Source organism: Varanus komodoensis, unplaced genomic scaffold, assembly GCF_004798865.1.
Source record: "Varanus komodoensis strain SLA01 unplaced genomic scaffold, ASM479886v1 scaffold107, whole genome shotgun sequence".
In the NCBI taxonomy this organism is placed as follows: domain Eukaryota; kingdom Metazoa; phylum Chordata; class Lepidosauria; order Squamata; family Varanidae; genus Varanus; species Varanus komodoensis.
The window spans coordinates 249,148-260,456 of record NW_025335305.1 but is presented as its reverse complement, the minus strand read 5'-3'; the positions used below and the strand labels follow the sequence as shown (position 1 = coordinate 260,456).

The following is an 11,309-nucleotide window of genomic DNA, read 5'->3' as shown; positions in this document are numbered from 1 at the left end:
TGTATAAATGGCTTGGGACCAGGATTCCTAAAGGAACCTCTCTTCCTCTACATGCCTCCTGCCTCTTAAGATCTGCAGTAGTGGCCCTGCTCCAGGAACCCTCCTTGAAGGAGATTAGGGGACAGAATAGCCGGAGGAGGGCCTTCTCTGCATTGGCACCCTGGCTGTGAAATGCACTCTCCAGAGAGGTCCACCTGGCGCCAACATTAAATGCTTTCCGGCGCCAGGTCAAGACCTTTTTATTCACCCAGTATTTTAAAGTTTTAAAAAATTAACTGTGTTTTAAAATACCAGTCGTGGGTTATCGGCACCCTGGCTGTGAAATGCACTCTACTCTCCAGAGAGGTCCACCTGGCGCCAACATTAAATGCTTTCCAGTGCCAGGTCAAGACCTTTTTATTCACCCAGTATTTTAAAGTTTTAAAAAATTAATTGTGTTTTTAAATACCAGTCGTGGATTATTAGTGTTATTAATATTATTATTTTGGGGGCTATTAATATGATGTTTTACTTTGTTGTATTTATTGAATCATTGTTGTAAGCTGTCCAGAGATGCGTAGTGATTGGACGGGTTAGACATATCCCAAACAAACAAACAAACAAACAAACAAACATTTGGTATTCCCATGGCAAATCCTTGCCAGCAGAAGAAATCTGAAAAATGCACGTAGAGCTTTTCATCCTTCAGCCTGCACCGTGCTTTGTTCTGCCACCAGGCTTAGTCTTGGAATCCACTTTCAATGCCAGGAACACTGCTCTGAATTGGAGAAGGAAGGCAGGCATATGCAGAGCCCACGGGCTTCACCACCTCCTGGCGACAGCCAGCCCAAACATGGAATGAGATGTGTGGGTTCTGCTTGGAGGCAGCATTCCACCCTGGAGACTCATTTCAGAGAGGAGAAACGTCCATGCCCAGGATTGTTGCTTGCACTAAACATGCACTACTTCCAAATGTCTCCATCCCCAAAGGAACAGGTGATCTCAGGCAGGGCAGGAGCAGGAGGAGGGAGGGCTGGAGGGGCTTTGCTATCCTAAAAATAGGGAGTGCGTGTGGGTGGGTGAGAGCTCTTGGAATGCAGTGTGACGGGGAAATAGGATTTCACATGCTAGCCTTGCGCGAGTGGCTCAAGATTTATGCCACTCAACGGTTTTTGAGAGGTCCTTGTGCGGTGGATTTGGACAGGGTCCCCACCTCTTGGATTAAATAAATGAATACAGCATGTGTGTGTGTGTGTGTGTGTGAATGAGAGAGAGAGCGAGAGAGAGAGAGAGCGCATGAGAGAGAGTCAGTGTCCAGCTCTCTTCTTTGTTCTGCTCTGTGTTCGGCAACGTGGCATGCCCGTCTTCTTTCGTTGCACATTGACCTGTCACGAAGCCATGTGGGGGAGCCTGTGTCACATGCGGCTCTCTGATCAGTGCTTTGATGTTTAGCTGGGCAGGCCTCAAAGGCGCATTCTGCCAGCGGGGAGCTGCTTTTGGTGTGGATGAGCCCAAACAGAGAGGAGAGCACCCGCTGACCTGCTACTGGACTCTGCCTCGGATGCTGATTTCATCTGGAGTCCGAGTGGTGGAAGGAAGAGTCCATGCATCAGATTTGCTGGGGACATAAGAGTCAGAGACATTAGAATCACTTTGGAGGGCAGAATTTGGATTCAAAGCACTCTGCTGGTTAAATTAATGTTAGTTCAACTGCGTCTTAGGGGGAGAAGAACCTAGTCAGTGAAATGGATGTAAGTAGTCGGATCTTTATGGCAGCCTTTGCCAACTTGGTGCCCTCCTGATGTTGTGGACCTCAACTCCCATCAGGCTCAGCCGGCACGGTTAATAGCCGGGTATTCTGGGAGTTGCAGTCCAAGCCATCCGAAGGCTACCAGGTTGGGAAAGGATGGCTCATGGGGATTTTGGGGAACTCTTCCTAACAAAGATCTGTTGTGTTGTTCAAGCTGCATTGTACCCTACGTGTGCCGGCACTTCTTTAACCTTCTTTACGTTTTCTTCTTTGCATTACCCTTTCCCTTTAGGACTGCCTGATTCTGGCCCACATACTTCTCCGCCACCCTACAACACCCCTCTGCAGCCTCCCCCCCCACCCCCACAAGATGCCCCCATTCCCGGATACAGCGACCCCCCTGCCACAAGCGTGCACTCAGGCACCGCCACCTTGCCCCGGCTCGGAGGGGCCGCCACTCTGCCTCGCCCGCCCCCCACCTCGGCCACCCTCCCCCGCCCGCCCCGCCATCACTCGGCCACCCTCCCCCGCCTCCCCCCTGATCCCTACATGCAGGAGACTCAGTTCAATGGGGCACCCCAGGGCTACGTAGTGCAGACGCACCCCCCCGTCGGCACCCTGCCCATTGGCGGCTACATGCACCCAGGCTACCCGGTCCAGCTGCAGCCCTGCACGGCGTACGTGCCCGTCTACCCCGTCGGAGCGGTGAGTACGGACGGACGGACGGAAGGACTTTCCCGGCATGGCCCCTGCAAGGATGCAGGTGGCCAGACAGCAAGGGCCAGGGATTTAGGGTTCCATCAGAGTCAGAAATGTAAAATGCACCTCTGCCAAGAAGGTCGGGGTGTGTCGAGATGAGGCTGGAGGGAGGTGTTCCGGCACCGGAAGGGGAAGGCAGGAGACCCGTGCACAGAAGTAACGGGATGTCTTCTGCTGGGGTGCTTTCCATTACTCATCACTGCAAAAGGCTAGACGAATAAATACGCACCGTGTGCTGACGGTGGCGGCCGGTCCTGCCTGGAGCTGGGCTCACCTCCTGTTGCTCGCGTGCGCCTGCAAGGAGGCGTCCTTTCACATGAACAATGGCCTGCTGGTACTGCCTGTCTCTGCCACGGTCAGACAATGAACAAGAGGGACTTCTTTGCTGCCCTCGGCACTCTCGACCAGGGAGCTTTCTGGGCAGCCTAGAAACAACAATCCAGTGCGGATGTCAGAGGAAGCTGCAGCTTTTCCCAGGTGTGAGTCGTGACAGAGGTCGTTCCCATTTGCACACTGTTCGTTTTAACCCAGCGGCCTGCCCCGGCCACAGCGCCTCACTAGAGATTTAAGGGTGCTTGGGAAGAAACTAAGCCACTTTGTCAGAGATGAGCATGGATGCGGAACATAGGCAAGCAAGGGAACGCTCACCGTCCCCTTTACTGGTGGCCGCATTTGCTTCCTTGACTAGGCCCGGGGGTGCTTTGAGGGCTCCCAGGTAGCTGAGTGAGCGACTCAGCAATTCCCCTCCCCAGACAGGGAACGAAAGAGAACGCCTCTTGCCCTGGATTTTATACAGTTCCTTTCTCCTGCTACTGCAGACTCTGACAGTAGCACACAGCCTCAAATTGCTCTTCCCAGAGGACGGGGGTTGAGGGTGGGAGGAGTTGCTTTACTTCTCACAGCAAAAGCAGCTCTTATCTACACAATGATGGCGTCATAGAATAGGAGAGTTGGAAGGGGCCAAGAAGGCCATCAAGTCCAACCCCCCTGCTGTTGCAGGACACCAGTTCACACCATCCCACTCAGAGGACTGTCCAGTCACTTCTTGAATGCCTCTAGTGTGGGAGAGCCCACTACCTCCCTAGGGAATTGGTTGCATTGATCTACTGTTCTGACAGTGAGATTTCTCCTGGTATCTAGGAAGGTGATCAGGGAAGGCGGCTTCAAGGCAATTATCTCTGGTGGTCCTCCTAAGAAGCTGGGGGCCAGCCAGAAGGCCTCGGTGGCTCTTAAGAAGGTCTCCTGGCTTTTGGATCCTGGGAAGGCTCACTATACTACTGGTTGAACTTTAACAGCCTCCTCATCAGTAGAGCCCGTCCATTGCATTATCTCATCTGCCAAAAGGCCATCAAGGCATTGTGCAGCCGTTGAAAACAATAAAACCTGGAGCAATGAAAGGAAGAAAATTAAGAGCAGCACAATATTAAAAGCTAGACATTTGAAAAGGCTAAATAGGAAAGATGCATCTTTACACCCTTTCTAGAGACCTAAGGAGTGGGGGGGGGGATAGTTGTAGATCTGGCAGGGCTCCACCCCATAATGTGGGGACGATGCTGGAGAAGGCCCCTTCATACTTGTCCAACCAACCAGCCTCTGTGGATCATCACGGCCTCCAAGTGGTCTCTAGCAGATCTGAATATGGAGGAAGGTCCATAATGAGGCAGGCATTCCTGAATGACTGGGTCCTAAGCCAGGAAGGGCTTTAACCATCAGTCAAGACTGCCACCTGCAGTTGAGCCCAGAAAGCAAGTGGCCAGCTGCGCAGGTGTTTCAGGACAAGGGATCCTGAGACTGTGCACAGGTTAGCCGCTTGGCTGCTGCACCTTTGCTCGTTGAGCTGATGTAAGCCATGGGCTTTCATGCACCTCCCTTCCCTTCCCTTCCCTTCCCTTCCCTTCCCTTCCCTTCCCTTCCCCACATGCTATAGGAGGATATCAGAAGCATCCAATGCTATTATAAAAACAGACCACTGTTCCTTGTGGCATCTGAATTCTGAGAATGGATATTTAAAAACAAGCCAGTCTGATTCTGCCTGTATTTGCAAGGAGGGCTGTGCTGGATCAGACCAAAGGCCTAATCAGTGCAGCCTTCCCTTCCCACAGTGGCCAACCAGAGAATGCACAAGCCGAGCATGAGTCCAATGGTGTCCTTCCACTTTTGTTTCCTGGCAACTGGTCTTGAGAGCTGCATAGTCTGTAATTCTAGAAGTAATAAATAGTCATCATGAGTCATAGCCATAGATAGCCTCATCCTCTTTCTAACCCTAGCTTAGGCAAACCATAGTTCCCAGAACCTGGACATCACAGGGAACTGTGGTTTGTTTAAAAACAAAATTGATGCTTTAGATTTCCTGCTTGTGCAGGGAAAGAGAAGGGGAGGGAAAGTGTGTGTGGTTTCATGCAGTGGGAAACTGGTTTCCTGTTAAATCGGAGCCAAGCCTTTGTGTCTTTTGCATGCAGACTAATTTCTTCCACTTTGCAGGTGGTGCTTTGAATTTCTCTCCTCTTTGTGTGCAAGGCATTCAGTTCCCCAAGTCAGTGATGATTCTTCCATGAGAATATCAGTAACAAGCTTTCCTAGCAAATAAACACAAAGCGGCTTTTCCACAGACTTCCCCAGCAATTAGGTCCACAGCCACTGCACACCATGCTTCTCCTGCCTTGCAGCTTCCAGGTGTGTGGACAACAACCCATGGGATTATGGGAATTGCAGTTCAACCCACCTGAAGGCTGCCAGGCTGGAGTAGCCTTGTTCTATGGTGAGGGGGCCTCAAGGGGGAACTCACTGCTCAGCCACTCGAACAGACGTGCTGGTAGCCTAACAGCATTTAAAGCTGACGATTCCCATCATTGATTTTAACGCATTTTAATGTTAGATACAGAGCTTGCTGCCTTTCCCAGTGCCTTTCACTCACTGAGCAGACTCTCAGAAGATCATGTCATGCTGAATGACAAGAACCCACATTTCCCTTTGCTGCCCTTTCTTCCACCCCAGGCAGGATATAACTCCTAGACAGCCTCCAGATGTTGTCCAGCTTCAGTCGGGTGCCTACCTTGGGTGCCTTCAGCTCACGCTCAACAGACGGCACCCCGTTCAGCAGGGGCTAGCAACTTGTGGCCTTCGAGACATTTTGGCCTTCAGTTCCCATCAGCCATAGCCGTCGTTGTCAACAGAGGTGGGAGAGCTGTGACTCTCCAAAAGTTTTGGTCTCTATATTGACCACCTCGATGGACCACAATTTGGCAGGAAGATTAGGGGCTGTCCACTGCTGCCCAGTTTGCCGGTGGAGCTGGTGCTGCTGGTGTGGACACCCACCTCGCTGCCAGCCCCACCCAGCTGCAAATCTGCTCTAGAGGATTTGGGGATCCTCCAGAACAGGCCTGGGAGGCACATGGGAATTGTGGAGGGGAGGACAGAAAGAAGTCCTGCCATACAAGAAGAATACCGGATTTAACCCAAGGCTAGAACCTTCCTTTCCCTGCCTCTGATATGCTGATTTTGTCCGCATAGTAGGATAAGAAGGTGACTTATGTGGAGTCAGGCAAGGGGTCCATGTAGCCCATTACTGATGAGACTGACCAGCCAGGGCTTCAAAGGATGTCCTTTCCTTTCCTTTCCTAGCCTTAGCCCCTCCCCTTGGAGATCCCAGGCTGATTCATTTATTGATTTATTTACATATATTTATGGGCCACCTATAATTGCCGAGGCCTTCCTAGGCAGCCTACAATGTAAAACATACCAACAAAGTAAAAATACATTAAAACCAATGAAAACAGAATAAATTAAACATCTATAAAAACAATTAGAAAGGGTCACAGCATACAGGCTAAACATTAAAAAAAATTCCTAAAAAGATACGTCTTCACCCGGCACGGAAAAGAAAATAGAGAATGCGCCAGGCAAATTTCCCTAGAGAGGGAGTGCCAGAGATGGGGAGCAGCAGCAGCAGAAAAGACCCTTCTCTGTATGGAAAGCATCTTCCCTATTGCAGAACTGTAGCCCTTTCCCCCAGTGTAGCTGGGGGAGCGGCCAAGCCTGCCACCCCTTCTTGCAGTGGTACGATCCAGGAAGTGGTCTCCCACCCAGTCCTGCTGAATAGTCCTCTGGACTCTGGGATTTCTCAAAGGCAAAGGCGGCCTCCCCCTGCTGATGCCAGGTCTTTGTGTCTCCCTTGCAGCCATACCCTCAGGCCAACCCTCCTCCTCCACCAGCTCTGTCCCCAACACAGATGACCCCTGGCATTGCCATTCTGGAACCGCGGCGCCCTCCACATGATTACCTCCCCATTGCCGTCCTCACCACAATCTGCTGCTTCTGGCCCACGGGCATCATTGCCATCATCAAGGCTGTGCAGGTGAGCGGAGCTGAGAGATGCCCGGGAGTTGTTGTGTTTCTGTCTTTTACTGCACTGTCGGGTCACTGTATTGTATTTACTATATGGTAAGGGTACATCAGAATGGTGGAGGGATAACAGCTGCATTCACACAACACAACAGTCCACACTCAAGGGCTGAGTATGAGCTGTTGTTGTGACAAATGTATGTGTTGTCTGAACCCAATTGTTCGAGGACGCTGTGGTTTGTTAATCATGAGCAATCCATGAGATGACCCCCAGGGTTCATCGCTGGTTTGTGAACTGTGGCTGTACACCATGGATTATCTCAGCTGGGTTCAGACAACACACTAACCTGTGTTTCAGTATAGTTCAGCAACAACCCATACTCAAGCCTTCGATGTGGATTATCTTAGCTGCCTGAGCCCAGTCACTGTGTACCTTCAGGATGTATTGCATGATCCTAGTCAGTCATGAACAAGTGGCCAGCATGACTGTTGTGAGTGGCGTGTGGTGAATGAAGGCCCCTTCCCAAAAATGAACTTCTAGCAACTCGCATGGACATAGCTGCCCCTCTTTAAAGCAGGGGTGGGAGGCCTAAAGCTGGGGGCCAAATTTGGCCTTCTGGTGACCCCCATCCAGGTCTCTGGAGTTCCTCAAGTAGACACATCCTTGCTCTCTGTCCCTCTACCCAGACTGACCTTTTCAGTGTATCGTGGGCTCTACACATTTTAATAGGCTGAACTGTCTTAAGACTTCAAGCTGGCCATAAGAATCCTGATCTAAAATATGATGTCTTGTTCCCCTTTCCCTTCAACCCCACCTATCACTGGACTGCAGCTCTGAGAGCTTCTCCAAAATAGAATTTGCCCCTTGAGCTGAGAATTTCCCACTCCTGCTATAAAGGTCATCCCCTCATCCCCATGTTGGCAACAGGGGTGGCCGATTTAGCCTCAGGGCAGGCTGAGTGAGCTCTTGTTCAAATGCCATCTGGTGGGCCCCCTTCTAGGTCAGTGGGTCACGGCTATGTACTTACATAGAGGCAAGAAGGGGGAGGCCGTTTGAATTTCTGGGTGTGCTGAGAGGCTCAGGGGAATTGTGGGAAAAAAGGATAGTTAAGGTGTGGCTAGACCCGCGGTGGGGGGCCCAGGAACCAGGTGAGGAGCGCTGATCTTGGGCCTGCCCACAACTGGGCTTTGCTGTCTGTCCTCCCAGAGAAGCATCTGGATTGAAAGAGCAAGCTGGGCCCTCGAGCTGCCCTGTACTTGTGGTGTAATCCCTACGAAGCCCGTGGAGCGAACACGTCCGGCACTCTCCTTCCCAAGCATCCTTTGTTGGCTGAGCTGGTCCTGAAAACCCCTGCCATGTTGCGAACAGCGAGCCACCCATTTTTACAAACAGAAATGTCAGATTTAAGGAGTACGGGGTGGGGGCGGGGACAAAATGGCGAGAACTCCTCAGAAGCATATGCTGAGTGCAGGCCTCATTCACGTCTGGCTGGCACCCCTCACCTCCCACACTCGGACACGTTCTGTACTCCGGAGTCAGCAGCTTCATTCCGTGCTCAGAAATAATCCACGGCTTTGAGGAGGCTGTCAGCCATTTTGCCGAGCCAGAAGTGCACGGTGCTTCTGCCTCCAGCAGAGGTGCAGCGTCCATCTCCACCCCTCTGCCCAAAGGGTAAATAACATGCAAATTGGTGTTCAGCAGCTGCTGAGAAAGGGCAGAGAGAAAGAGAATGAGAGAGAGCAGGAGCGAGCAGCTGGTTCTGAAAACCTGGTGTAAATACAGCAATGTTAATTAGCTTCCCTCACATGCAGGAGTAACAAAAATATCTCAGAAGGCACATCTGCATGAAACACCGTTTGGGCCTGCAATCCTAAACCCACATCCTAGGGAGTAAAGGAACTTATTTCAGTGTGTAAATGCCTGGAATCATGCAGTGAAATCTTGTTTTCCTCTCCCCAAGAAATCCTGGAAGCTGCAGTTCACTCCTCCTTGTCCTCTCCTCCCTGGTCCATCTTGTGTCTGAGGTCATTTTAAATATTTGAAGCAAATATTTGTAGTAGAGGGACCCCTTGGGGGGTCTGAGTGGCCTCACTTATTTTAGTTGGAGGGATGCTCAGGGGAGTGCTGGATCCCTGAAGCCGGGGTCACTGACCCTCCCCAACCACCCCTCAAGAGTTAATTTTCATAGATTCATAGAACAGTAGAGTTGGATGGCGCCAAGAAGGCCATCAGGTCCAGCCCCGTTGTTGCAGGTCACCAGTTCACACCATCCCACTCAGATGACTGTCCAGTTTTGCCTTGAAAATCTCTAGTGTGAGAGAACCCATGACCTCTCCAGGCAGCTGGTTCCACTCTCATATTGCTCTGACAGCAAGGAAGCTTTTCCTGATATCTAGCCTGAATCTGGGTTGTCGCAGCTTTAATTGATTCTTTCCTGTCCTGGTATCAGCAAGAAGAGAGCTTGACCTTCCTCTTTGTGACAGCCTTTGAGGTACTTCTAGAGGGATATCTTGTCCTCCCCCCCCCAGTCTTCTCTTCTCGAGGCTGAACATGTCCAGTTCTCTCATTCTCTCACAGGGCAGTGTTTACAAACCCTGGATCATTTTTGTTGCCCTCCTCCAGACCCTTTCTAATTTTTCTGTATCTTTCTTAACTTTGCTGGCTCGTGGCTGTGGCTGCCCATGTGTCGGAGTCCTGAATTTCACAGCCATTTTTCCAACAGTTCCTGGGAACAACCTATCTGGAGAGACCTGCCAGGCAAGCACAAGTGTCTCCTGTGATACTTTCCCTCATGGTCTGCCTCTGATTGTCATTCTTTTAGATAGTGAACCTGATGGCTGGAAGTGCCTTATTAATTCCACATGAGCCACTCTGGGAGCTTTTTGGCTGGAGAGCAGGGTATGAACATGATTTTAAAAATAATTCATTCTTAATAAATAAGAAACACATTCTAGAAGCTCTCACTGTTTCAAAAAAGATACCCTCATTTTGCATCCATCACTTGAGAAATTCAAATAAAATGACAAAGCTCATTTTTACTATAGAATCAGAGGTTGCATAGTTTTGGAAATGGGGGTGTCTTGGGGTGTGTGGCTTTGATGGGGGTGTAGCTTTGAGGTGTGGCTTGGACTACCAGGAAGGGATTCCCCCCCCCACTTCTAAATTTGCCATTACATCACTGATTTTAAGACAGTTACCACAACAGAATATATGTGTTTATTTCTAGGTTGTTATCCAAAGCTGAGCAACATACAGAATCACAAACACATTTTAGGAAAGTTCTTTTAAAAAACCCTCTATAAGTATGGAACACAATCTTTCTCTGCCTAGATACATATTAACTTATTACATTGCATTTATATCCTACCATTTTTCCTTTTGTGAAGAACTCAAGGCAGCTTACATAGCTCCATCCTCATAAGAACCCTGTGAGGTAGGCTGGCCTGGAAGTGATTGACAGGCCCGAAGCCTCCCTGTGAGCTTCATGAGTGAGTGGGGACTAGGATGTGGAGCTCCCAGGTCCCCAGTCCAACACTCTAACCACCATCTCTCTCAACTTTCCATGCGTAAGGTAAGTTTCCATGGTAGAATCTTTCCCCTTGAGATGCTAGATTTCTACATGCAAGGTTTGTTTGAGCAGGAGGCCTTCCAAAATGAATCCCTGGCCGATGGGCTGAAGAGCTAGTGCCAGTAAGCATGATTGCACTGGCCATGCACTTGGGCTCCCACGTCTTTAACAAATCTGCTAAGATTGTGCTACGCTACGACCGCGTGCATCAAACGGTGCCCGGTGCCTTGGTGTGAATGCAGTTTGGGGCGGTGAGTGCCTTCTTTGGCATGCTCTCCTTTCTCTTTGCCAGGTGCGGACTGCCGTTGCCCGCGGTGACATCGTCTCCGCGGAAATCGCCTCGCGAGAGGCCCGCAACTTCTCCTTCATCAGCCTGGCGGTGGGCATTGCCGCCATCGTCCTCTGCACCATCCTCACTGTGGTCATCATCATTGCTGCTCAGCACCACGACAATGACTGGGACCCCTAGCAACGGACCCCCGCCTCCTGCCTACTCCTGTACCCCGACAACTGGTGACAACAGCAGCTCTGAAAACCCTGGCAACCATCACGCCCAAGGATGGTCCTTGGCAACCGTCTCCCCTGCGGTCCTCGGCAACCGTTGTCTCCCCTGCCAACAACACCTGGAATGCTTGGCAACAGTTTTCCCACAGCCCTTGGCTGCTGTTGGCCTTGTTCATGGTACCCATTCAGCGGATGACTTCTGGGCGATGACATTCAGGATGAATGCTGGCACACCTGAGGCTCCGTGATCTCCTAGCAACAAGCATCTCCTTCCTGCCAGTTCTCAACCAGAACACTTAGCTTGCTTCCTTTCTTCCCAAGGAGTAGGCCCCACCTCCTGTTTCCATGGCAATGGCCACATTCCTCCTCCTCCTCCTCTTCCTGCATGCATAGTGCTGCCCATTTGC

At 50.7% G+C, this 11,309-nt stretch overlaps 1 protein-coding gene across 1 annotated transcript; it reads left to right on the top strand.

The window, feature by feature from the left end:
- The first annotated feature begins 908 nt into the window (after positions 1 to 908).
- PRRT1 (proline rich transmembrane protein 1) lies at positions 909 to 10,867 on the top strand. Its single transcript, XM_044419754.1, has 5 exons — positions 909 to 975; positions 2,022 to 2,127; positions 2,227 to 2,434; positions 6,666 to 6,842; positions 10,691 to 10,867. Exons 1-5 carry the CDS (start codon positions 909 to 911, stop codon positions 10,865 to 10,867), a joined length of 735 nt encoding a protein of 244 aa, XP_044275689.1.
- Positions 10,868 to 11,309: the final 442 nt, after the last annotated feature.

What these genes read in the sequence shown, in the direction of transcription:
- PRRT1 (XM_044419754.1), top strand. Translation starts at nt 909, where the DNA reads ATGCCCAGGATTGTTGCTTGCACTAAACATGCACTACTTCCAAATGTC. An exon ending in ATTCCCGGATACAGCGACCC is followed by an intron (nt 2,128 to 2,226) that starts CCCTGCCACAAG and finishes CACCCTCCCCCG; the next exon opens with CCCGCCCCGCCATCACTCGG. An exon ending in CCGTCTACCCCGTCGGAGCG is followed by an intron (nt 2,435 to 6,665) that starts GTGAGTACGGAC and finishes TCTCCCTTGCAG; the next exon opens with CCATACCCTCAGGCCAACCC.